This window comes from Mobula hypostoma, chromosome 2 (assembly GCF_963921235.1).
Source record: "Mobula hypostoma chromosome 2, sMobHyp1.1, whole genome shotgun sequence".
Lineage (NCBI taxonomy): Eukaryota > Metazoa > Chordata > Chondrichthyes > Myliobatiformes > Myliobatidae > Mobula > Mobula hypostoma.
This window is the reverse complement of record NC_086098.1, coordinates 218,354,330-218,381,093: the sequence shown is the minus strand read 5'-3', so window position 1 is coordinate 218,381,093 and position 26,764 is coordinate 218,354,330. Positions and strand designations below refer to the sequence as shown.

At 40.7% G+C, this 26,764-nt stretch overlaps 1 protein-coding gene across 4 annotated transcripts in view; it reads left to right on the top strand.

Moving 5' to 3' along the window:
* Window positions 1-25,174, top strand: part of LOC134336823 (uncharacterized) — a 34,904-nt gene extending 9,730 nt beyond the window's left edge. For 3 of the 4 annotated variants that reach the window (XM_063031352.1, XM_063031341.1, XM_063031362.1), the window contains exons 4-9: window positions 6,619-6,673; window positions 14,017-14,208; window positions 15,976-16,114; window positions 18,977-19,125; window positions 20,085-20,259; window positions 23,313-25,173. In XM_063031352.1, the coding sequence (XP_062887422.1) occupies window positions 6,619-6,673; window positions 14,017-14,208; window positions 15,976-16,114; window positions 18,977-19,125; window positions 20,085-20,259; window positions 23,313-23,501 (899 nt within the window). In that variant the 3' untranslated portion in view covers window positions 23,502-25,173. Of the gene's footprint in view, window positions 1-6,618; window positions 6,674-14,016; window positions 14,209-15,975; window positions 16,115-18,976; window positions 19,126-20,084; window positions 20,260-23,312 lie in introns of all 4 variants that reach the window. The other variant, XM_063031372.1, reaches the window with a different exon arrangement.
* Window positions 25,175-26,764: the final 1,590 nt, after the last annotated feature.

The window sequence follows — 26,764 nt, the reverse complement described above, 5'->3', positions numbered from 1 at the left end:
ATCCATGCTGAGCTATTAATCTGCCTAGTACTATCGTCTTCCATACCCCTCCTATCAAGGCACCTATCTAGATTTCTCTCATGTTAAAATCAAATATGCAACTAGCGCCTCTGCAGGCAGTTTCTTCCACAGTCACCACCATCTGAGTGAAGTAGTTCCCTTTATGTTCCCCTGAAATATTTTGCTTTTTGCTGTTAACCCATGATCTCCAATTCTAGTCTCACCCAACCTCGGTGGAAAAAGCTGGCTTGCATTTACTTTATCTCTACCCCTTATAATTTTGTGTACCTCTATTCAATCTCCTTTCATTTCTTTATGCTCAAGGGAATAAATTCCTAACCTATTCAACCTTTCTCTCCAATGCAGATTCTCAAGTCCTGGCTACATCCTTGTAAATTTTCTCTTTCCTGTAGGTAGGTGACCAAAACTGCATATGATACTCCAGATTGGGCCTCTCCAACATCTTGTATAACATCAACATAAATGCTAACTCCTGTACTCTGTACTTTGGTTTATAAAGGTCTGTGTGCCACAAGCTTGCTTTATGCAACTATACCTGTGACACCACTTTAAAGATATTATGGATATGTTTCCATATCCCTCTGTTCTGCAACACTCTTCAATGTCCTGCCACTAACTGAGTACCAGCCTGTTCATCCTTCCAAACTGTAACAGCTCACACTTGTCTGCATTAAATTCCATCTTCCATTTTTCAGCCCATTTATCCGACTGGTCCAGATTCCACTGTGATGGTCTTACTTGGTGATACTACTTCATCCAACTTTTGGTGCCATCAGCAAATTTGAGTCTGAGTCCCTTCAGAATACCTTCCAATAACTTGCAAACTACTGATATCAGGCTCACTGGCCTATAAATTTGGCTAATTCTTAGCACCTTTATGAAATAACTGAGCAACATTGCGTATTCTGCAATCATACGGCACCTCACCAGTAACTGTCTTCAACGAACCCTGCAATTTCTGCACTTGCCTCCTGCAGGCTCAGAGGGAGTACCTTGTCAGGCCCTGGGGATTTAACACCCTAATTTTCCTCAAGACAGCAAACACCACCTCTTCTTTTGCCTCACTTCTAGAGACTGTATCCATTTCCTGAGTAACTGCAGATGCAAAAGAAACCCATCTTGGATCTCCTGAATCTCATTTTGCTCCATGCATCAATGACTGCTCTAATCTTCCAGAGGCAGAGGACCAATTTTGTCCTTTGCTATACATTCACTCTTAATATACCTGTAGAAGCCCTTGGGATTCTCCTTCACTTTGTCTGCTAGAGCAACCTCATGCCCTTTTTATTTTTTGCTCTCTGTTTCCTAAGACCACAAGACATGGGAGCAGAATTGCGGCATTCAACTCATCGAGTCTGCTCCGCCATTCCATCATGGCTGATCCCAGATCCCACTCAACCCTATACATGAGCCTTCTTGCCATATCCTTTGATGCCCTTACTGATCAGTAAACTATCAACTTCTGCTTTAAATATACCCATGGACTTGGCCTCCACCACAATCTGTGGCAGAGCATTCCAGATTGACTACTCTGGCTTAAAAAAACCTCATTACCTCTGTTCTAAAAGTTTGCCCCTCAATTTTGAGGCTGTGCCCTTTAGTTCTGGATACCTCCATCATAGGAAGCATCCTCTCCATAGCCACCCTACCTAGCCCTTTCAACATTGGGTAGGTTTCAATGAGATGCATCCGCATTCTTCTAAATTCCAGTGAGTGCAGGCCCAAAGCTGTCAAATGCTCATGTTAAACATCTCATTCCCAGAGTCATTCTTGTGATCCTCTGGACACTCTGCAATGACAACATAGCCCTTCTGAGATATGAGGCCCAAAACTATCGACAGTACTCCCAGTGCAGCCTGTCCAGTGTCTTATAAAGGCTCACCGTTATCTCTTTGATTTTATATTCTATTTTCCTTGAAATAAATAACATTCATTTGCCACCTTTACCACAGACTCTATTTGTAAATTAACCTTCTCGGGTTCTTGCACAAGGGATCCTAAGTCACTTTGCACCTCTGTTTGAACCTTCCTCCAGTTTAGATAATAGTCCGCACTATTGTTCCTTTTACCAAAATGAACCATCGTACATTTACCAGCACTGTATTCCAATGCACCTAGTGTAGATATGGCTATCACGGAGGCTGGTAGTCTTCCGGAAATCCCACATCTGACACCCTGAACAGAACACTGGCCCTGTAGCCATGCCTCCATTTCTCTCAAAAGTTAAATAATGAAGAAATGAGGAATGAGCTTAGCTGCTTACCTTGCCTCCGCCTGTTCTTGCTGAAGCCCTGTGGAACCAAAACCTTACCATTTGACTCTGACCACTCCAACTGCTTCACTAGACTCTTTTATGGAGACTGGGTTTTTAAAGCTCTTTGCCGGACTTGTAGAGGAACGCTTCGACTGCGTCTGTGCGGCACTCTAATCAACTGCTCCCGCTGAAAACAGTTCCTGCCTTTTAAAGCTCTCCTGATCTGCAAGGGAATGCATCTGTGCAGTACTCCACTCACATCTCCTGTTGGGTGGGTGGGTGGGGGGGGGGGGCAATGTACTGTTTTTTTTAAAGCTCTTTGCCAGACTTGTGCGGAATGCTTCTACTGCTTCTGCGCAGTACTCCATTCAGCGACTCCTTAAAGATTCTTTGGGTATTATTTTGCATTTCTTTTACTCAAGGACCTCTTTTCACTCCCTCCTTTCTATACCTACTGTCCAACTCCTTTTCTTCACCAAGGCTGCAATACCTCTGAAACCATGGTTCCCTAAACCTGCTACGCTTGCCTTCCTTTCTGACAGGAATATTGAAACTATGTACACACACAATTTCAGTTTTAAAGGCCTCCTGCTTGCCAAGTACACTTTGCCATGAAACAACCCGTCCCAATCCATACTTAGCAGTACGTTCTGATCCCATCAAATTTGGCTTTTGTCCAATTTAGAATCTCAATACAAGGACCAGATCTGTCCTCCGTGCTTGAAACTAATGGCATATGTTCACTAGATGCAAAGAGTTCCCCTGCATAAATGTCTGTCACTTTGCATGTCTCATTCCCTAACAGATCTAGTATTGCATTTTCTAGTTAGGACCTCTATGTACTAATTAAGGAAATTTTATACCATCCAGATGCTTTCTAGTTACAGTCCCAATCAATGCATGGAAAGTTAAGATCGCCTACAACCCTGTCTCGTTGAAGTCTGCGATCTCTACAAATTAGTTTTGTAGACTGTTGGATACGTACTGATATAATCCCATTGATGTCATCCTTTTCTTATTCATTAGTTCCACCCATATAGCCTTAGTAAATGCGTTCTTCAGTCTGGCCTAATGGAGCACCGTTGTGACATTTTCCCTGGCTTGTAATACCACGCTTTTTCTTTAATACCTCCTGCTCTGTCATGTCCAAAATAATGTAACACTGGAACATTGATCTGCCAGTGCTGCCTCTCTTTCAACCAAGTATCACTAAATGTTACAGTGCTCATAATTCCACACACTGATCCATACCCAAAGCTTTCCTTGCATTGAAATGTGCGCAACTCAGAATATTTGTCCCACCATGCTCAATCTTTTGATTCCTGACTTTGTGTGTGGGCTTAACAATAGTTTTCACCACAACTTCTCCATTATCTGCTTCCATCCCCCTACAAGTCTAGATTGGCCCCCACACCCCACAATGTCATGTGCAGCACTAGCAAACCTTTTTGCAAGGATATTAGTGCCCCTTTCGGGTGCAAACTGTGCGTTCTGTTTTAGGTCCCATCCTCCCAAAAAGAACCCAATGATCCAATCATCTGAAACCTTCCTTCCTACATATTCTCAGCCCTGTGTTAGTCTGTGATCTTCCTTTTTCTGGCTTCACTTGCACAGGGCATGGACAGCAATCCTGAGATCACAACCCTTGTGGTGCTGTCATTTAATGTGGCACCGAACTCCCTGGACTCCTTTGCAGGACTTCATCACTCTTCCTACTCATGTCACTTATGCTTCCACTATAAAATGCTGTGTACCCTATCTGATATGTCCCTGATCCTAGCACCTGGGAGCAATGTACCATCTGGAAATCTTGTCCTCATCCACAGAATCTCATGTCTGGTCCCTTGACCAATGAATCCTATCACTACAGCTTGGCTCTTCTCTTCTCCTCCTCCTCACCCCCCTTCCCTTCTGAGTCATAGAGTTGCTGTGGCTTTCCTCTGCTGGTCATCTCCCACCTTGGACAGTATCCAAATCAGTATACCTGTTGAAGGGAATGCCACAGTGGTTCTTTGCACTGACTGTCTGTCCTCTTCCCCCTCCTGACAGTCATCCAGTTATGTGTCCTGATTCTTGGATGTAAGTACCTTCCTGTATGCCTTGTCAATCAACCCCTCAGCCTCCTGCATGACCTGGAATTCATTCAGCTCCAATTCCTTAATGTGAGCTCAAAGAAGCTGCAGTTGGATGCGTTTCCTCCAGGTGTAGTTGTCTGGGACACTGGAGGTACATCCTACAAGAGGAACATTCCCTAACCAGTTTGATGTCCACAATGCTTCAATAAGAGAGAAAAACTAAATGAAAGAAGAGAAAAAAATCTACCAACAGCGTATACCTCCACTCACTGAAGCATCTGAGTCAAAGACTGAACTCTCCACTTTAACACTAGCCCATTCACACAGTGGCTGCTCCATTTAAACCTAACTTTTTATTGGCCCTTGCTATGTGCAATCCATTGTCTCCCAAGGAATTGTGTAGAATATCCTGACTGCCTCTGCTCCTTTTTGCATCTTTCTTGCAACTCAATCTGTCTCCAAGGAAAATGTGGCTTGTAGAATGCCACGACCACTGCTGCTTGTTTCTTTTTGAATCTCTCTACTGCCGTGCAGTCCAAGTTCTCCAGGGGAACTGTGGAACTTGACTTGGCCTAACCGCCTCCACTCATTGCTTTTGGATCAAAGTTATCAAAAATGTATAAATTGTACAAACTTGTTTGCTTACAGGCAACTGCAAAGCAAGAAAGCTGAAAGAATCCAATTAAAATACAAAATAAAAACCAGCACCTGATGCGCAGAGAAAAGGGGATTTAAAAACACAAACTATACAAACTCTAAAAGTGAGCAACAACATTCTGAACCAAAATGAGTCCTTGGATCTGAACCCTGGAGTAGGCACAAAGCCTCTGTATAGCCCATCATATTAGCAGACATGGAGCACAACAGCCAGAGCTCTTTTTCCAGTCTATTTAGACTGGCTTTTAAATTGTTAAAACTAATGTACGGTGAACTAGGACCTGGGCCTAGACCATGCTGCCCAGCAACTTGTTCCGGGCTCAGATTTCACCACCCAGTCTGAAGCTGCTCTCGATTTCTTCAAATTGTCTCGGCGCCCAAACCAATCCAACTTCACACATAGGCCAGTTGTACGGGCATTGGAACTCCTCTGCTTCTACTTCTCTCTGAATTGCGCATGCCATCTGCAATGTACTGGCATAGTTCATGCTTCAAATTTGCTCACCTCTTCATTGCTTGTGTTTGATTATTTACCACAATTTGCTTCATAAAGAGTGTTATCAGTACTGCTTTTGTCTAATATCTTGCCTTTTGAACTACCAGTGAGCTGTCTTGCCATCTCTTACAGAAAGTTTGTAATGTAATTTTACAGCAATACAATTTTGATGCTCTTAAGTTCCCATTAACTTCTCCCCTGTCTTTGTGATAGTTCAATATCCCAAACCAATACACAAGTTTAATGGGGTTGACATTACAGGATTGCATCACTCAGTCCCATTAGCTTTGTCATCCAAAAAGATGCTGGCTGATCAGAATAATTTCAACCTCTGATATTTCACAACCTTAACAAGAACCTATTTACCTCAGCTTTCAAACTTTTCAGACTTGTTTTGACTGAGAGGCAGTATTTTGTCATGCAGTTGTCTGGTGGTTCCATTACTTCCCCTTTTTTTTTTGTTGTATTTCTACCTTAATCTCCCATGCAGTGCTTGGCATTAGTGGGGTCAGGAGTTTGAGGCCTCATTACTCCAGTGATCTTTGAGGAACTGTCCTGTTTTTAAATTTGATATTTGTTCCATAAATGTTATATAACAATTTGAATCTTTGTAGGAAGCAATCAGTGCTTAGTTGGATAATTTCTGGTTTGACAATTTGGTTATTATTACTCATCCCATTATTTTATTTACAAATACCTACAGCTAGAAATATGGTAATTTTAGATCTCCTGAAGCGGAAAGCATTAAAAAGCTCAGTGTTAATACAAACATAGCACTGCATGTTGAAATCTAAGCACTTGGCAAACCGTACTTCAGTTTGTTGAGCTTTCTGAGAATGTATTGTGCCAATAGTCAGAATACAAGTGTGTTTACTGTGCCTATTTTTCATTAAAGTTGCAGTTGTAAATTTGATTTGATCTATGACAGTGAAGAGTACTTGCTGAGTGCATGTCAAAGTAATTTGCTTGTTAGCTATGTAGGGATGCAAGCTTTTAAAAGATTGACGTAAAATCTGGTATCTCGAGTTATAGAAGAAAAGTAAACAATCTAAATACTGCTTCTGCAGATATTTGCTAAAAGTGACATTCTCACATTGATGTATTTTCTTAATTAGGAAAAACAACGGAGAATACATCAGTGGAACGCCAAAGTTCAAGTGAAAAGAAAAAGTGAGTTCTAAATACAACCTCTTGGCTCAATTTATAATGCCCCTGGTTTAACTTACAGAAAAATAACTCCACTCTGATAGCTACCATGAGCTTTCAGCCCAAAAAACTGGTAGAGCAGTTCAAAATTCTTGCACCCTAGCACTGGTACTTCAGTTCCATAAATTTGTTGGGTCACAGTCACAGCTGCAATAATTTTTAATACTTTTGCTCTTTTAAAACTCATTCTTGGGTGTCACATTAGTAATCATCTTCATTGCCATTAGGTCCAGACTTGCATGTTTATGGAAGGCAATTTGATTAGCCAGTGCTATTCAGTTAGATCCAGTAAGCATAGTGTTCAATTCTTCTGGGTCAAAACTACTTACAGGACCATCCTGTTTTCACTTGAACTGTAAACCTTGGTTGAATCGTCTTTCCATATATCATTGTAACTTTTGCCTCTGGGTGCAGGCAGTTTGTGCACTGTCCTCATTTCCATTTGAACATTAGCCCTTTTGAACTTCCACTCCTATCTTTACATTGCAGATCCTAGGTTATTTATTGAGAATAATATCTCCTATCTGTTCACATTACTGAAGTCCTTTCTCCTGGGAATCATTTGGTAACCTTATCAGTGACCTTGCTCCTAAAGTGTTGTGCCCAGAGTTGATGCAATGCTCCAATTGTTGCATGTGATTTTCACCTTTTGCCCTTATCTTATAATACTCTTTTCATGCTCCACATCAGATAGTATCTATGGATAAAGAAACAGTCAATCCTTGCTCTGGTATTTCTTTTAGAATATACCTAGTGTTTATTTCTTGCTCTTCCAATGGAATAGTACCACTTGCCACTTCCCAGTGTTAAATGTGGCACCTATCCATTCATTCTACAAGCTTGTTTAGTCTTTAAGTCCATTACTACCTTCCTGGCACTATTATGCCTCCAGTATGTCATTTTCAAATTTGGAAATTTTATAGCCATGTCCAGTCATAATTCAGAAAACATTTGATGTGCATGCTAGGGTACTCCACTCTGCCTTCTAGCCTAAAATATCTAATGCACATACTAATTCCAGTTAATTTGTTAGTTTTCTAGTCACGCTTTTATTCCTTGACTGTTTTGAATTAAGTGTTTTGCCTTGCAGGGTGTTTACCTTTTTAATTAATTCTAAATCATGTATAATAGCTAAGGTATTTCTCCTATTGATGAAAAGTGGTGTGCCAAGTAGTGTTGCAATCCCTGCATGATCTGAGTTTTCCCATGTGTTCCAGGTGTCATAAGGATTTAGTTGATAGGCTAATTGACTGCTATAAGTTGCCCAAGTAGAGTTTGGGGATGTGGTGAGAGGACTATGATCATGGGTTATAAAGAAATAGGTGGATGATGGATCAAATTGCCTTGTGTTGGTAAGAAATGGGGTACTTTGATTCACTTCATACACTCAAATTAGAGGCCATTTTTCTTATTTGTCTTGGAATTTATAGATAAGTTCTTGTTTCCAAGTTTTAGGAATCATTCCTTGTCTTGCCCCTTTTATTAATAGAAAAGTAATATTCTTGCTATTTTGCTTCTGCCCAATGCTTACACTATCCTAGAAATGAAGAATGCAGTTGTCCCAGTAATTTGGGTGTGCTTTATGCTTGATAGTCCAGTAATTGACATTAGTCTTGAAGCTAACAAGTTTTGCCTGTAATCATACAGGTTCTCCCCAGCTTAAATGCCTAATTTGTCTATAGTCCGTACATATTAACTAGTGTTTAGAAGAATCGCACTTCAGGTTTGCCTGTTGCTGCGGTCCTTCCAATAGCTAGGAGCTCTGTCCTTGGTTGCATTTCCAACTTGCAAACTGGTTGCGGGCGGGCAATTCATAGGACTGGAGCCCTGCTGTAACCTGAATATGATCTGTATTGTATCATCAGTTCACCAGTTACCTAACTCCTGCATATCCTTTTGTTACTCTGGGTTAATTGTTTTAAGACCATAAGACAAAGGAGCAGAAGTTGGCCATTCAGCCCATCGAGTCTGCTCCACCATTTTATCATGAGCTGATCGATTCTCCCATTTTGTCCCACTCCCCCACCTTCTCACCATAACCTTTGATGTCCTGGCTACTCAGATACAATCTCTGCCTTAAATACACCCAGTGACTTGGCCTCCACTGCCACCCGTGGCAACAAATTCCATAGGTTCACCACACTCTGGCTTAAAAAAAAAAAAAAAAATTCTTTGCGTCTCTGTTCTGAATGGGCGCCCTTCAATCCTAAAGTCATGCTCTCTCGTACTAGACTCCCCCATCATGGGAAATAACTTTGCCACATCCACTCTGTCCATGCCTTTCAACATTCGAAATGTTTCTATGAGGTCCCCCCTCATTCTTCTAAACTCCAAGGAATACAGTCCAAGAGCGGACAAACGTTCCTCATATGTTAACCCTCTCATTCCTGGAATCATTCTAGTGAATCTTCTCTGTACCCTCTCCAATGTCAACACATCCTTTCTTAAATAAAGAGATCAAAACTGCCCACAGTACTCCAAGTGAGGTCTCACCAGCGCCTTATAGAGCCTCAACATCACATCCTTGCTCCTATACTCTATTCCTCTAGAAAAGAATGCCAACATTGCATTCGCCTTCTTCACTACTGACTCAACCTGGAGGTTAACCTTTTGGGTATCCTGAATAGGTTTGTCAGGCAGGATTTTCCTTTAAGGAATCCATGCTGAATTCTGCCTATCTTGTCATATGCCTCCAGGTACTCTGTAACCTCATCCTTGACAATCGACTCCAACAACTTCCCAACCACCGATGTCAAGCTAACAGGTCTATAATTTCCTTTTTGCTTCCTTGCCCCCTTCTTAAATAGCGGAGTGACATTTGCAATCTTCCAGTCCTCCGGAACCATGCCAGAATCTATCGACTTTTGAAAGATTATTGCTAATGCCTCCGCAATCTCCACAGCTACTTCCTTCAGCACACGAGGGCGCATTCTATCTGGTCTGGGCGATTTATCTACCCTTAGACTATTCAGCTTCCTGAGTACTTTTTCTGTCGTAATTGTGACTGCGCACACTTCTCTTCCTTGCCACCCTTGATTGCCTGGAATACGGCTGATGTCTTCCTCAGTGAAGACTGATGTAAAATACTCGTTCAGTTCCTCCGCCATCTCCTTATCTCCCATCACAATTTCTCCAGCATCATTTTCTATCAGTCCTAAATCTACTCTCACCTGCCTTTTATTCTTTATATACTTGAAAAAGCTTTTAGTATCCTCTTTGATATTATTTGCTAGTTTCCTTTCATAGTTAATCTTTTCTCTCAATGACCTTCTTAGTTTCCTTTTGTAAGCTTTTAAAAACTTCCCAATCCTCTGTCTTCCCACTAATTTTTGCTTCCTCGTATGCCCTCTGCTTTAACTTTGGCTTTGACTTATCTTGTCAGCCATGGTTGCATCCTTTTTCCATTCGAAAATTTCTTTTTTGGAATATACCTGTCTTGCACCTTCCTCACTTCTTGCATAAACTCCAGCCACTGCTGCTCTGCCGTCCTTCCCTCTAGTGTCTCTTTCCAGTGAATTTTGGCCAGTTCCTCTCTCATGCCACTGTAATTTCCTTTACTCCACTGAAATACTGACACATCAAGTTTCGACTTCTCTTTCTCAAATTTCAGTGAACTCAGTCATGTTATGATCACTGCCTCCTAAGGGTTCCTTCACCTCAATTTCTCTAATCACCTCCAGTTCGTTACACAATACCCAATCCAGTACAGCCGATCCCCCTAGTGGGCTCAACAACAAGCTGTTCTAAAAAGCCATCTCGCAGAAATTCTACAAATTCTCTCTTGAGATCCAGTGCTGACCTGATTTTCCCAATGCACGTGCATGTTAAAATCCCCCACAGTTATCAATAACACTGCCCTTCTGACAAGCCTTTTCTATTTCCTGTTGTAATTTGCAGTCCACATCCCTGCAGCTGTTTGGAGGCCTGTATATAACTGCCATCAGGGTCCTTTTACCCCCGTGATTTCTTAGCTCAACCCATAAAGATTCTGCACCTTCTGATCCTATATCACCTCTTTCTAATGATTTAATATCATTTCTTATCAATAAAGCCACGCCACCCCCTCTGCCTACCTGTGCCTATCCTTCTGATACACCGTGTATCCTTGGACGTTCAGCTCCCAGCGCCATGCATCCTTTTGTCATGTCTCAGTGATGGCCACAATATCATACCTGCCAATCTTATTCCTTATGCTGCGTGCATTTAAGTATAACACCTTAAGACCAGTGTTTGGTACTTTTCGCTTTGATTGCACTGCAACTTATCCCAATGGCTGCAAATTTGCCTCATCACCTGCCTGTCTTTCTTGCCATTATTACTGCTCCCTATCCTAGATTTATTTCTGTTTTCCCCTTCCTCCGCTCTATCATTCTGGTTCCCATCCCCCTGCCAAATTATTTTAAACCCGTCCTAACAGCTCTATTAAACTTTCCTGCCAGGATATTGGTCCCCTTCAGGTTCAGGTGTAACCCGTCCATTTTGAACAGGTCATACTTCCCCCAGGAGAGATCCCAATGATCCACGAATCTGAAGCCCTGCCCCCTACACCAGTCTCTCAGCCACACATTCATCTGCCTGAACCTACTATTTTTGCCCTCGCTAGCATGTGGCACAGGTAGCAATCCTGAGATTACTACCCTGGTGGTCCTGCTTCTCAGCTTCCTTCCTAACTCCCAGAAATCTCTGTTCGGGACCTCCTCCCTTCTCCTACCTTTGTCATTGGTACCAACATGTACAAAGACAACTGGCTGCTCGCCCTCTCCCTTCAGAATATTCTGGACCCAATCCAAGACATCCTGTACCCTGGCACCTGGGAGGCAACACACCACGCGGGTGTCTCTATCAGGTTCACAGAATCTCCTGTCTGTTCCCCCGACTATGGAATCCCCTATGACTACCACATTCCTCTTCTCCCTCCTTCCCTCCTGCACAACAGCACCAGGCTCAGTGCCAGAGACCTGGTCACCATGGGGGTCCCCTGTCAGGTAACTGTCTTCACTACTACGCAGCCTTAATTCTGAAAATTGTTCTTTTGAGCTTGCATAGAATCCTTTTAACTCATTTCTTCCCTCAACTGTTTGAATTTAGCAATGGGGTGGTCTGTTAAGAATTTTTAAAAATTACAGCAATCTTCATGCCAATATTCCTCTAATTGTGGGCCTTTGTACATCTCTAAATTCTAATTATTCCAACACTTGCAGCCAGACCTACAGCTGCTTGACCCTGACCACTGAAATTTCCTGCCTAAGCTGCTAGCTCTAAGCTTCCCTCGCCTTTTCATGGCTACCTTCCCCCTTTTCGTAGAAAAGGAAATGCATGGACAATAAAGCACAGCACAATTAAAATCAAACTTGGATAACGAGAGGAAAAACCTTTTGGTCTGGGTATCATTTTAAGATGGTCCTGAGAGCAGAAATGTGGTTGGCAAATGTTTAAGCTAGAGTATAAAACAATGGAGGAAGGAGAGATTTTTGCTTTCCATCTAAGAGAGCACATCAATGCGCTGTCCAAGGAGCTTTGAGATCATGTCTTGAGCAGAGAATTGTATAGACAAATGGGATGCTGAGGATCTAAAACAGCAGTCCCCAACCACCGGGCCGCAAAGCATGTGCTACTGGGCCACGAGGAAACGATATGAGTCAGCTGCACCTTTCCTCATACCCTGTCATGCACTGTTGAACTTGAACATAGGGTTGCTAGCTGTCCCGTATTTGCCGGGACATCCAGTATATTGGGCTAAATTGGTTTCTCCCATACGGGACTGCCCTTGTCCCGTATTTCCCCCGCTAAGGTAGAGCGTTTCTATGAACCTGTTCGTGCTGAAATGGAGTAAGGTGAAGAAGCAAGTACCATTAATTTATATGGGAAAAATTTGAGCATTCCCAGACCCAAATAATAACCTACCAAATCATACCAAATAACACACAAAACTGAAAATAACACTAACATATAGTAAAAGCAGGAATGATATAATAAATACACAGCTGATATAAAGTAGAAATACTTGGGAGTGAGGAAGTTGGCAACCCTAACTGTGAAAAAAACATTGAGGTGAGTTTAACCCTACTTGAACACCACCCCACCCCGGTCGGCCAGTCCGCAAGAATATTGTCAATCTTAAACCGGCTCGCGGTGCGAAAAAGGTTGGGGACCCCTGATCTAAAGGACTCGAGTAGAAACTTTTGTCTGCACGAGTCTTTAAGGCTAGTCTGGGAGTATTGAAGCTCCAGGCATTACAAAATGGAAGCAGCATGATACAATTAATAAGTGAATCAAGTAGGAATGTTTTGCAGTAGCATTATACTCTGCAATTTAATTGGTTATGTTGTGATTTCATCAAAAGTTACCAAGGTGGTAAGTGCACAAAGAAACATAAAAAAAAAAATTCTGTGCAAGTACAAAAATAGGAGATCTTCAGATGTAAGGCAATTGGGATTGAAGGAAGTCAGAAGCAATTAGCCCAAAGTAGCAAAAGGTGTAAAAGAATATTAAGTGGCTTGTGAACTGATGCAGTCGATTCTGCTGCTTGGAGTTTCACAATTGGGGGCAGTCTATAAATCTACCCAGCCTTTTCCACTTGCCAAGGTTTGTATCTTTCCTGAAAATGACAATGTAAAAATTGATCTTGGTTTGAAGTTGGATTGATTGATTCTTAATTGGCTGGCTAGTTTTTCTTTAGATCATGTCAAGGCTTCTGCAAATCAATTATCTGTTAAAAATACACTTAAAGAGCCACGTGTGCTGATATGTCATTGTTTATAAATTCTAATTAACTTGCACTAGTTTTGGGCCACTTTTTATTTCTAGTATAGTTGGAAATTTTTAATTGAACAATTCAGGAAAGCTTGGACTTTTAACCATGTTGGAGTTGTTTTAAAATTGATGCTATAAGATTTGCAAAGAATCTAATCAAGTTGGTTTAGCCTATTAGTTTTGGCAGTGATAAAAGAAAAATCAATATCTTGGCTTCCTTGAAATGTCGTTGGGAAAACAACAGTGAAATGCATATAATTGTGCATTCTTCTGACAATGCTCACTGTTGATTAATATCTTCTGTAAGTGATTTGAAATGGAGTTGTATTTGAGAAAATGAGAATATTATGCAAAAATGGATACTCATGTTAATGAGGGCATAGATTTTTTTATTCAATGACCTTTTGGTTTTTGTTATAACTTTATTCTTCCTGATTTCTCAGGAACGTGGATGTAGTGGATTGGGCATCGGATTTCTAAAATGGTGAACTGTTCTAAATACAGTTTAAAATTATTTTCTGCAAGTCTGATTCATAATCATACTTTGTTTTTAGAAAACAGTGGTCCTTGGACGACTTTGAAATTGGGCGTCCGCTTGGGAAAGGTAAATTTGGAAATGTGTACTTGGCCCGCGAACGACAGTCCAGATTTATCCTGGCATTAAAAGTGCTTTTTAAATCTCAGCTTGAGAAAGCTGCTGTGGAACACCAACTCAGAAGAGAAGTTGAAATTCAATCACATCTCAGGTACATTTGAGGGCACAGATTTGCACTAACATTTGTAGGTCTCTTGTCATTTTTGTATGTACCAAAATCTATTGGCGCTTCTGCCCTTCCAGGAAAAATTGGTGGCATACCTCCATCTTTGAGTAAAAGAAAAATCTTCAGCCTGAATTTGTGTGCTTAACTTTCAAATTTGGTCTTGGTGTTTTAGTTAGAGCATATTGTTGTTACAGATGGGGTGGTCAAGAATACATTTTACATGAGTGTTAGATAAAAGGCTTTTTGCATCTAGTGAATTTTTCCCTTTGTCATTCTTCATGATCCTTGGTGTTAAGTTCATTTCCAATTTAATTTTGTCTGCAAGCAGCAGCCTTTAAAGAGTCTCCTGGGTGACCCAAAATTTTAAATTCTCTGCTTAAATGATATAGTTCTATAGGAGGGGTGCTTCTTTATCCTTGAAAAGTAATAATAAGTAAAGATTTCCCTGGTAATCTATAATCAAGAGCCAATGAAAAAGTAGTGCATATTGTTGCCAATAATCTACAGGAGTAATCTGATCATCATAATCTACTGTAATCAGCTTGACCAGATTCTAGTGTGCTAGTCTGCACACACAGTATGAGGAACAATTGGTTTCAGTATCAGCTTCTTATTCAAAATAATTCATATGTGCAATGCAGCACCCTGTGGTTAAATAGAATATTGCAATCATTATTGGAGATTAGGGTATTGGTAGTTTCTGCAGGTGGAATTAAAAAAAAATAAAATAATAATAAATAATTACCTGGATCTAAAATGCCAGAATTTATGATAAGTGTAACCCTTGTATACAAGTCATTGTTATTTACTGGATATCTGAATTCCCAGTGCAATTTGAAATTAAATCCAGTACACAGGAATAGCTAAGTAGCTACTTGTTGAGACCGCTGGCTCTTTTGTTTCTTGGCTGAAATATTATTGCGATATTGTGTCCCTTCAACTGTGTTTATGTTGCGCAATGTGTATCAGAATGACTATGTAGAACAAGCAACGTGTTCTTAAAAACCATCTGCTTGACTGGTATGGAGAAGGTATCCTACATGCTGCTACCTTGGTTTGAATGAATCTATTATTTTGTGTAGAACTTGTACTTTTTGCTAATACTGGTTAGCACCAGCCTTTGACTGAAAGCTTGCACATTTATTACTGTCTTGTTCTGGCTTTGCAGGTTTGTAATTTTTCAAATTATTTGTTTTTCAGTTAAATATAAACTGCTAATGACCATGGTGTATTTAGAATGGTAAAACTGATATAAATCTGAGTTATGGAATCACTTTCAATGGCAAAAATGCATGAATATCACAAATTCACTCTGGGTATGCCCGTTGGGTTAATGGATGTCTTCAATTGGTTATCATTTTTCATTGCTGTTTCTAAACTAATTTTAATTTACCATTATAGTTCAATATAGAAATCTGGTGTGCAAAACATTTTGTTAGAAGCTGATGCTTTCTTTAGAACAGTCTTGGCACCATGTCTGACTATTATGCCAGTCTGACTAATCCCATTTGTTTGCGCATTGTCCATAACCCTCTACTCTCTGCAGCTCTAAATGCCTCTAAGTATTACTGCTATTGCTGTTACCACCTTTTTAGCAGCATTTGAAGCATCTGCACTTTAAATAATTTAAAAAGAAAATTCATTGTTTTCCATCTAGTACTTGACGTTTCCACCCTGGGATAATTTATCTGTCCTGCCTATATTTGAGTAAATTTTACATTTTCAGCAATGTTAAATGTTTTCCTTCCTCAGGCATCCCAATATTTTAAGATTATTTGGCTACTTCCATGATGCTTCCAGAGTGTATTTGATCTTGGAATATGCTCCACGTGGTGAACTTTACAAAGAGCTGCAGAAATGTGGAAAATTTGATGAGAGACGAAGTGCTACAGTAAGAGATTACTACTTGAGCAATTTTCTATTGTCAGTTGTACGGTATGAAAGCAGGACCTCTTGATCGACTCATTTGTCCTGACCAGGGTTCCTTCCTGAGCTGGTCCCATATGCCTGTATTTGATTTATATCCCTCTGGCCCTTTCCTATCCATGAAACTGACCACAAGTGTTTTTTAAATATTGTAATTCTACCTGCTTCTGTCATTTCCACTGGCAGCTCCTTCAAAAACTGGAGGAAAAGCTCATCTCCCTCAAACTAATTTTCTCTATTTTGATTCCCTTACTTGGGGAAAAGACATCTCCACATTGTCTATGGCGATTATGATTTTAACCCTGAGTTACCTGCAGTTGTCTCCTGGAAAAACACTATACCTGTAATGCAAACCCTGCAGTCTTGGCAACATTCTTGTGAGTTTTTTCTGCACCATCTAACTTAATCCTTCAGTACAGTGAGAACTGCACACTTACCAACAATATCTTGTACAGATGAAGCAAGATACTCCAGTTACCATCAAATAGGACATTGATTGCAGCTGTGCCATATGCCTTCACCTGGTCTATGTCACCTCCTACCTCTAGCTTTGTGTGTGGGGATATCATGTCTCAAATCAGTTATTGACGAGGTAATGAAGATGATTTGGGAGGGCGCAGTGGCTGATGTTATCTATAGAATTTAGCACGACTAGTTTATAAGGTTAGATTATGTGATCTAGCCAATTGGATACAATTTCCTAGGAAAGAGATGATATGGTAATTGAGGTTTGTTATTCAGAATGAAGATCTGTGACCAGTGGTGGTTCTCGGAGACCACTGCTGAGTCCAGTGTCATCTAAATAATGAAGTTGATGGCAATATTGCTTACATGATGCATGTTTTCAGATGATGCCAAAATTGTCATGGGCAGTGAAGGATATCTATGGTTACGGTAAGTTCTAGATGACCAGGGAAGCTGGTCAAGGAATTTAACTTGCCACATGTGATCAAACTTCAACTTTGGTATAGTACTGGACAGCTAAGTTTGGAAGGTTCTGTGATGCTGATGCTTTAAGTACACATTCTGGTAGCACATTACTGGTTAAAGTGTGCTTGAATTTGTCTGGAGAAAGAATATTTCATCTTCAAAGCAAGTCAATGCAAATTTAAGGTTCTATTTGAATAGTCACTATTTGTTTTCTCAATAAGATGTGCTCTGTTTCACTGAGGTAAAAATTGGGGATTGTAGGAATAACAATTGTTCAATACCACTGGTATTGAACTATGGGCATCCTTAAAACAGGAGCGGTTTAGGCATATTCTTGCTATGTCCAAGGGGGAAAAAAAGCACCAGAAGAACTGGCCAGTGATAAATCAGTGTTAAATTCTAAACTTTAAGGATGAAAATATTGAGGATTAAATAACCTTTTCAATGAGGGTTGGTGGGAGGGGGTGGTTCAAGTAGTGCAAGTGTAAATACAGAATCTACAAATCGGGCAGTTTATTTGACCACCTCAGTGGTCTTTGGAAAAGGACAAATTACCTGCTTGGGAAAACAGGCATTTTTAATTTTTGATGTAACAAGATTGTGGTGCAAAAGGTATTTGACATGAGCTAATTTTTGATCAGGTTAAATGCTATGATTGCTGGAAAACATAAGAACATGAAACAGACTATTTGGTTCCCTGTCTGTTTTGCCGTTCAAAAAAGTGAACTCTCTAAAATTGCTGCCCTTCAGTATTTAGAAAAGTACAGATGTGCTTTGATTGCAGTCATTTATCTTCCAGATCCTTAGTCAGACAATTCCAAAGCTTAATTGTCCTCACCTTTCCCAAGTTTGCTTCTAAATGTCCTACCCCAGTTTTCAAACTGTCTTAACTTTAACTCAATCGGGGAAAAATCCTTTATCTCCCTCAGACCCTCATTGTTCAAAGTCGAGTGAAAGGCCTAGCCTTCAGTCTCTTATGACAGACTTGTCCCTAAGATTAGTCTGAATTTGCACTGTAATCACTTTGTAGCAATTAATCTTTTCATTTACATTGGATTTCCTTTCCCTATACACCAGGGTCTTTTGTAATTGTAAGATATTTTTAGCTTGTAGTTAAAACCTATAAACTTAAGAATACCCCTATACTATCTGCCTTCCTAATTGTTTGATGCAGTTCAGACGTTAACACTCAACCTCTCAACATTTAATGGTTATGATTTGAAGAAGGGTAGCTGTTTGCTAAGGCTAAACTGGATTATTGCTTCTCTTGGTGTGTTTGTTTATATATTAATTTCAGCAGCACAATGAGTAATTTCAAATATCTAGATGAGTTAGAATATGGACCAAGATGGCATAGGCTTGTGGCATGGGATTTTAATTACATACAAAATTAACATAATTACATGATACAAAGAATGTCGTATAAGAACGTCATTCTCAAGAAATATTGGGACAGCAGTATGATCCATTCAACAAGATTTGCTGGATGTTCTTTAAGTCGAATACAAAATTGAGAATTATAGCCTTTGCCACACTGAATCACTTGAAGCTGTAATGTTCATTTCTAGTTGAGGTACTTGAGAAAGGATATGAAAGCCTTTGAGATAAGAGGAAAGATTTACTGGAAGTTGTGGAGAAATGAAGAAGCTGAGATTGGTCTCCTTCAGGAAATTTTCAATACAGGAAATGGGGGTTCATACCATTAAAGAAAAGTCAAGTTTTTGTTTTGGATTCAGCTGAGATGAGCATTGATGTTTTTTCTTGTGAAGTCTAGACATGAAAATACTGGAAGGTTTAGTTTCACTTGCTAACAAAGTGCTTTTCTTCATTCTTCTGTTTAAATCACTAAGTATTGCCAGGTTAATAATTTTGGACTCTTATCAATTTTCCTTTGTAGTATATGTCTGAGCTGGCTGATGCACTTGTATATTGCCATTCAAAGAAGGTGATTCATAGGGACATTAAGCCAGAAAATTTGCTGCTTGGAGCAAATGGAGAACTGAAGATTGCCGATTTTGGATGGTCTGTGCATGCTCCGGCATCCAGGTATCTAGTTTCTTCAGCTTGTAACTTTATCCTTTGACACATTTATGAAGTCAATGCATCTCAGTGTTAATGATTTCCAACAGCTGGTGTTAAATTCTCTTTATATTACATTTTCTTTGAGCCATTGTTCTAGTTTGGAGATTGTCTTCTCCAGTTAATTTCCAAAGCCTGCTGGTGTCCTAGTATGGCTCAACCTTGCAATGTTTACACCAGCCTCTTTGGACAAATTTCATCTCCCCTTGCCCCCCCCCCACCCCACCCCCCAAGCCCCAGGTGGGCAATAGATGCCAGAGTGCTTTCACATTTACATCTATCAACTATTTTAAATCCGTCCCATAGTTATTGGCATTCTTTTCAAGGGAAATTCAATTAGTTATGTATATTTAGATCAATGATCTGAAAGTAATGTTGGAAAGTCCCTACATTTGTACATTGACTGATCCATGATACCAATTGCTGTGATTGTTTGTGTTTCCATGGGTACTATTGCTTTGGCTAATCAATTCTTCAAAGGTTGTCCTATCTAGTTGGACAATCTTGACTTGGTCAAGAATGCTCTGTGTCAATGGTGCCCCGACTCAAACACAAGCTATACTGATGTTGTGCACACATAATTTAGTTCAGTATTGAACTAGTTTGACATGGACAGTACAGTGTTTTTAATCTGCTTCAAATGCCATTGAATCCAATTTGTTTAGAAGTAAACAATGAAATGCTTCACAGAAAGCCCTTTGTTCCTTCTGGCACAACTACATTTCTAGAGTTGGGTATTTTTGAAGTTAGAACAAACAAGCAAAGTAATTTTATTTAATGATTTGAGCAAAATAAGGACTGTGATACACTTGCCTTATCTGTTTTTTTTTCCCCCTAATTATTTTCATCCTTTGAAACCTTCAGTACAGAGTATAGCTAGCTAAAAGTTAATGTGCATTGGTCTGAAATATACTTTCTACTTTCAGGAGATCAACATTGTGTGGTACTTTGGACTATCTGCCACCAGAGATGATTGAAGGAAAAATGCATGATGAGAATGTTGACCTCTGGAGCCTTGGTGTTTTGTGCTATGAATTTTTAGTAGGTCATCCTCCATTTGAAGCAGCTGATCGTCAAGAAACCTTTCGGAGAATTTCTCGAGTAAGTAACTTGGGCAATCTTTTTTTGTCCTCTGATTGCTATTGGATTTTCTGGTGAGATTCTTTTTGTATCCAGTTGAGCACAAGTGGAATTACCATTCGGAGGAGGAGACGATGTTTTTTTCCAATTGTGGGACTTAGTAGGTTTCAGACCAATTGTTTGCTTGGATTTCACTTCAGTTGGTGTTATAATTCACTTTTGGCCCATCTCTCAATATTAACTATACCTGAGCAATTGCAGTTGAGTGTTTGAATCAGTTTTTTAGGCAGTTTGGTAAATGTCTTTATTCCAGGACCAAGAAGGAGAAAAGTTGGCATGTTGATTTGCTATTTGGATTTGTGATAATACTCCAATACCAGTATTTGCTATTTGTTTTGTTTCCTATATACAGTCAGCCCTCCTTATCCATGAGTTCCGTATGCGCGAATTCAACCAACCGCGAATCGGGAAAACCCAGAAGTTCTCTCTCCAGCGCTCTTTGTTCGCCTCATGTCTTGTTCATTTGCTACTTTGTTTCTGTGAAAAAATGGCTCCTAAAAAGCAATTACGTGGTCAAAGCAATTCCTGAGAGGCTAAGAGTGCTATCTCTCGCCGAGAAATTAGAAATATTAGATCCTCTGAAAAGTGGCATGTCGCATTCCGAAGTGGATAAGGTTGGTCGGATGAATTGAGCATTCACACAATAAAGCAGAAAGAAGCTGAAATTCATGGAAGTGTTAGTATTAGGGATGGCTGGCTGGCTATGTAAAGCACTACAGCCTCAAGGACATAAAGATCACTGGAGAATCGGCATCAGTTTTCCCAGGAGAGCTACGATGTTTGCGTCTGTACTGAACATACGGACTTTTTTCTTGTCATTATTCCCTAAACAATACAGTATAACTATTTTCATAGCATTTACTTTGTATTAGGTATTATAAGTAATCTAGAGATGATTTAAAGTATATGGGAGGATGTGCGTAGGTTACCACAGATTGAGGGGAAAAAAAACCCGGAAGTTGTCTCTCCAGCAAACGTTTGTCTTGGTATATAGTGATATATTCTGAAGAAGAGAAGATGGCAGTGCGGAGCAGCCACTTCGGAATGAATATCTGTTATTTGTTAAGTAGGATGCCATGCACAATCCTGATTTGATGGAGACGGATGTGAGAACCACGGAGGAATATCTGGTGAAGCTTCTGAAATGTCTGTTTCGCTGCCGCTGCTACTGTGCAATCCAGAATCTCCAGGGGGGAAGGCCCCGAATCCTCGGCTTTGCCTGTTGCTTGGCGGCCGGGGTTGAAGTGCTTGGCAGAGATGGTGCTCAGTGTCGGAGGCTTGAAGTTTTCGATGGAGTCAGCTGTGGTCGGGTGCTTCCAGGACGCTGCATCGGCAAGTTTGCGGCGCTGGAGGTTCATGGCAGGGAGAGTTTTTCTTCCTTCTACCGTCTGCGTGAGATGTCGGGGCTATTGCAGGGGTCTCCAACCACTTTTGCACCGCAGACAGGTTTAATATTGATAATATTCTTGCAGACCGGCTGACCGGGTTGGGTGTTCAAGTAGGGTTAAACTCACCTCAACATGTCTTTTACAGTTGGGGTTGCCAACATTCTCACTCCCAAATAAGGGACAAAAGTAGCAGTCAAATCCCAGGACACTTGTGTTTACCCCAGGAAAGACTACTATGACCATGAAGCCTTGCGCATGCTCGTACATGCCAATATTTTTGTACAAATCGGTCTTGGCTTGATCTTCCTGACTATACTGTACATACATTACTTCTACATTATATAGGCTATGTATTTATCATATAATTCCTGCTTTTACTATATGTTGGTGTTATTTTAGGTTTTATTTGGTATGTTTTGGTAGGTTAATTTTTGAGTCTGGGAACGCAAATTTTTCCCATATAAGTTGATGGTAATTACTTCACTTTACGCCACTTCCGCACAAAAGGTTTCATGGGAACACTCTATCTTAGCGGGGGAAATACAGGACAAGGGCGGTCTGATATTGGACTAACCAATTTAGCCTAATATACGAGATGTCCCAGCAAATACGGGACAGTTGGCAACCCTATGTTCAAGTTCAACAGTGCATGACAGGGAATGAGGAAAGGTGCAGCTGACTCGTATCGTTTCCTCGCAGCCCGGTACAGGTCTGCGGCCCGGTGATTGGAGACCACTGGGCTATGGGGACTTTGAGGCTATTTTTTTTACCGTGCCCATGGTCTGCTCTTTATCAAATTATGGTATTGCCTTGCACTGTTGTAACTATGTTATAATTATGTGGTTCTTGTCAGTTTTAGTCTTGGTCTGTCTTGTGTTTGTGATATCATACTGGAGGAACATTGTATCATTTCTTAATACATGCATTACTAAATGACAATAAACGAGGACTGAGTGTCCTCATAATCTAATATATTTTACCTTTCTATGCATATAAAACACTTAAGAAATGTATGCATTTCAATAATTAAACCACTGCGCTGCTTGGTATAATTGTAGCTTTCATCGGGGCAGGACCTTTCACATGCTCCATTATTCTCACTTTATCCTTTAAAATTGTTCCGATCGTTGACTGACTGTAGCCTAATATTTTTTCCAATGACCGATGGCGTATCACCTCTTTCCAATTGCTTTATTATTTCCACTTTATTTTCAATTGTGATCGTTTTCTGTTAACAGAATAGAAACTGTGGGAGGTGGGTCCTGTGCTGCCCTGGGTCCTAAAGTCCGCCCGCACTGAAACAGGTTAAATAAGGTCCGGAACTACCCCGGGTCCTAAAGTCCACCAGCACTGAGACAGGTCCATGTTTTTTGGTATCCGCGGGGGGGATCCCAGAAGCAATCCCTCGCGGATAAGGAGGGCTGACTGTATTTGCAAGTCTAAATTGCATATTTTGTGCAATATGCTCGTTTGACTATTGTCATCTTGTGGAAGTTAAGAATTTCAAAGATGGTTAAAGAATGGTAAAAGAATTGCTGGAGAAAGTGTGAAACTGCTAATGCTTCGGAACTATTTTGTATTGCTTGTTCAAAGATTACTTATAGTGATATCTTGTTAACTTTTCAGGTTGACCTTAAATTTCCAGCCTTTGTAACGGAGGGGGCAAAGGATCTAATCAGTCGGTTGCTTAAACACAACCCCAATCAACGGCTAGGATTGAAAGAAGTACTTGAACATTCATGGGTGGTTAAAAATTCCACTAAACCAACCACTCAAAAAAAGGAACCTTTGCCATCTTCGAATCCCAGTTCTTAAAGCACAAAGACATCGAGCGTGCTGGTTTTGAGACTTGGTAGTGCAATAACTATTTTCTGACTGCCTGCAGCACTATTGTCTAGTTTGAAATGCTGGGATCTAGCATTTGTTTCAACAGATCATTTAAAATCTGGCATGATGTAGAATACTCAACACCACTAATGTTAATTTTTATTGTCTCTTGAAAAATTTGTATGGCGTTCATTCAGTTTACAGAATATTTCTACTAGTGAATAGAATCAACTCCAAACTGTGAGGGTACCTCACATGTGAATGCTGTTCAAAAGGGATGAGATTGCATCATTTCTGGTTTGTGAAGCCTGTTGAGTTTAAACCAACCAGAATTCAACTCCTTTGTTGACTGACTTGAACTGGTTAAATGGGAAAAGCTGTGTCGCTGATGTATGGTGAACTGGGATGTTTCACTAATTTTGCCTATGGCCAGCTCTTTGAATTGTTGGCTTAAATTAATTGCTTACTGGCTGTATATGTTCAATAAAGACTATCTTGTACTGTTATACTTCTAAAATTTGACATTTAAAATTTGAATTGCAATAACACCCTTTGTGTAAAATAAAACAATTGCCCACAACCATTAATGACAAGATTTGATGTATTGAAAGGTTGAATTTAATTTTGTTAATTTGATCCATGAAGCCTTTTAGTCTTGTATACAATGAACCTCCATGGATATTTTAATCATAGCTGTAAAATAAAGACTTTTTTTCCTTCAGTGCCCACTTGCATGTAATTTACCTTTAGGACTTGGGCATTCTCCTTTAGCTGCATTATGGGCTTTTTGAATGGAGAAAACTATATAAACAGATGTTGCATATGCAGTTTAACTCCTAATCCAGTAAAACAGCAGCGAGGTCAGACACAGCAGCCACCTGAGTTCCAATCAAAGCTGTATTTGTTCATCCACCACTTTTTACAATCGCAAGTCACTGCTGCATGCTAAAAGCCAAGTACTTCAGGTTTACGCCCATCAGCAAGTTGCTCAATAATGATGGAGCTGGACTTGTCTGCATTGATGCCTGAGGTTGTAGCATACCATTGACAAGATGGGTGTACAGTCCAACAAACAGCAAGTGATTGTGTTGGGTGTTTTTCTTGTGATGACAAAACTCTGGACATTGATCATGTAGAATACTGTAAGTCCAGTTCACTGTTCATTGGTGAGACTGAGGGCAAGGGAGCTGCATTGCCTTGGTTGTGGTGAGGACTTTGCCTGTGACACGGGATCACTTGTTGCAGTCGCCCAGGGGAGGAGATGCTGAGGCAGTGTAGGACAATAGGGGCCTCTGGACATGCTGGAATCTATACAAGGTTAAGAGCTGGACCAAAACAACTTGCAGTCAATCTGCAATCATGCCACACAGGGACTTGGGCTATACTTTTCTTCGAATGTTTTTCTGAAATTGTATTGATGTATTATTTGCACTGTGCTGTTGGCAATGTGTTTTGCACCTAGAGGAATACTACATTTGACTGTATTCATGTATGCTTGAATGATAATTAAACTTGAACTTGATTGGTCAAATATTATATGCAGTATAATAGAATTTGACCCAGCCTGTTATAGGCTGGATAATTTGTGCTGCTGCTGAATGAAACCTTGCTGGATTTCACTTTTGGTAAAATGCAAATAGCTTATAAATTTCATGAAATGGTTGTCATTGAATTATAAATATTCTTAAACTTTGGGTATCCTTGATGGATTTGATATACTTCTGATGAAAAGCAGAATGCAAAAGAATAATTGAGCTGCATGGTGAATGATCCACAAAATGCTGGAGGAACGCAGCAGGTTAGGCATCATCTATGCAGGGGAATAAGTATTTGATGTTTCCTCCAGCAAGTTGCTTTTCACAGGGATCTCTCTACATGACTCCTTTTGTCCACTCATTCCTCCCCATTGCTTTCCCTCCTGACATCTCAATGGCTCCTTCACACCCAAAACCACAATTCAGGGCCTCAAACAGTCCTTTCAGCTAAGGTGCCACTTCACCTGTAAGTTTGTTGGGGTCATCTACTGCAGCCTGCACTCAGTGCAGTAGTGAGACTGGGGGACTGTGCCTTTAAGCCCCTTTTCTCCATCCATCAATAGGTGTAATTTTCCCCTTGTGTTCTTAAGTATTTCACCTTTCATCATTTAACCATGTCTCATTCAACCTCAGTGGAAAAGGTTTGTATTTACCCTCATAATTCTGTGTGCCGATAGTCTCCCCTCTTTCTGTATATTTCAAGCTCTAGGCAATAAAATCCTAAACTATTCTTCAGTGGTTTGATTGGGGCACGACTGCGCAAGCACATGGATGTCAGCCAGTGAAAACAGCAAAGTTTTAAAGGAGACACCTTAGAGTAGGCGAGAAGTAAAGGGAGACAGGGAAGGAAGGCTTTAGCTCAGTGGGGCTTCGGTGATAATGGGTTGAGGTGAGGTAGGTTGCCTGTGTAGAATACGGACAGGATGAATGTGTGAGGCCTGTGTTTTGTGATCAGTGTCAGATGTGGGATGTTCTGGAGACTCAGACTCCCAGCCTCCCATATGGCCACATCTGAGCCTGGTATGTCAAGCTGCAGCTCCTTAGAGACCGGGTTAGAGAACTGGAGATGCAGCTCGATGACCTTCGTCTGGTCAGGGAAACTGAGGAGGCGAATAGATAAGAGCCAGGGCTTGGGGTGACAGACAAGTGGTAAGTCAGGAGAGGGAAGGGCAGGAGTCAGAGGCTAGAGAGCATTCCTATGGTTATACCCCTTGACAATACTCATGCTTGAGGACTGTTGGAGGGGATGGCCCACCTGGGGGAAGCAACTGTGCCTCTGGCCCTGTGGCTCAGAAGGGTAGGGAAAGGAAGTGGATGGCAGCAGTGATAGGGGACTCTATAGTCACAGGTGATTCTGTGGACACAGGAAAGAAGCATGGATGGTAGTTTGCTCCCAGGTGCTAGGGTCTGGGATGTTTCCGATTGTGTTCACAATACCCTGAAGTGTGAAGGAGAACAGCCAGAGGTCATGGTATGTATTGGTACCAACGATATAGGCAGGGGAAGCAGACCACAGTGAGTTAGGAAGGAAGTTGAAAAGCAGGACCACAAAGGTAGTCATTTTGGGATTATTGCCTGTGCCATGTGACAGTGAGTATAAGAATAGAGTGAAGTGGAGGATAAATGCTTGACTGAGGGCTTGGAGCAGGGGCCGGGGATTCAGATTTCTGGATCGTTGGGACCTCTTTTTGGGCAGGAGTGACCTCTACAAAAAGG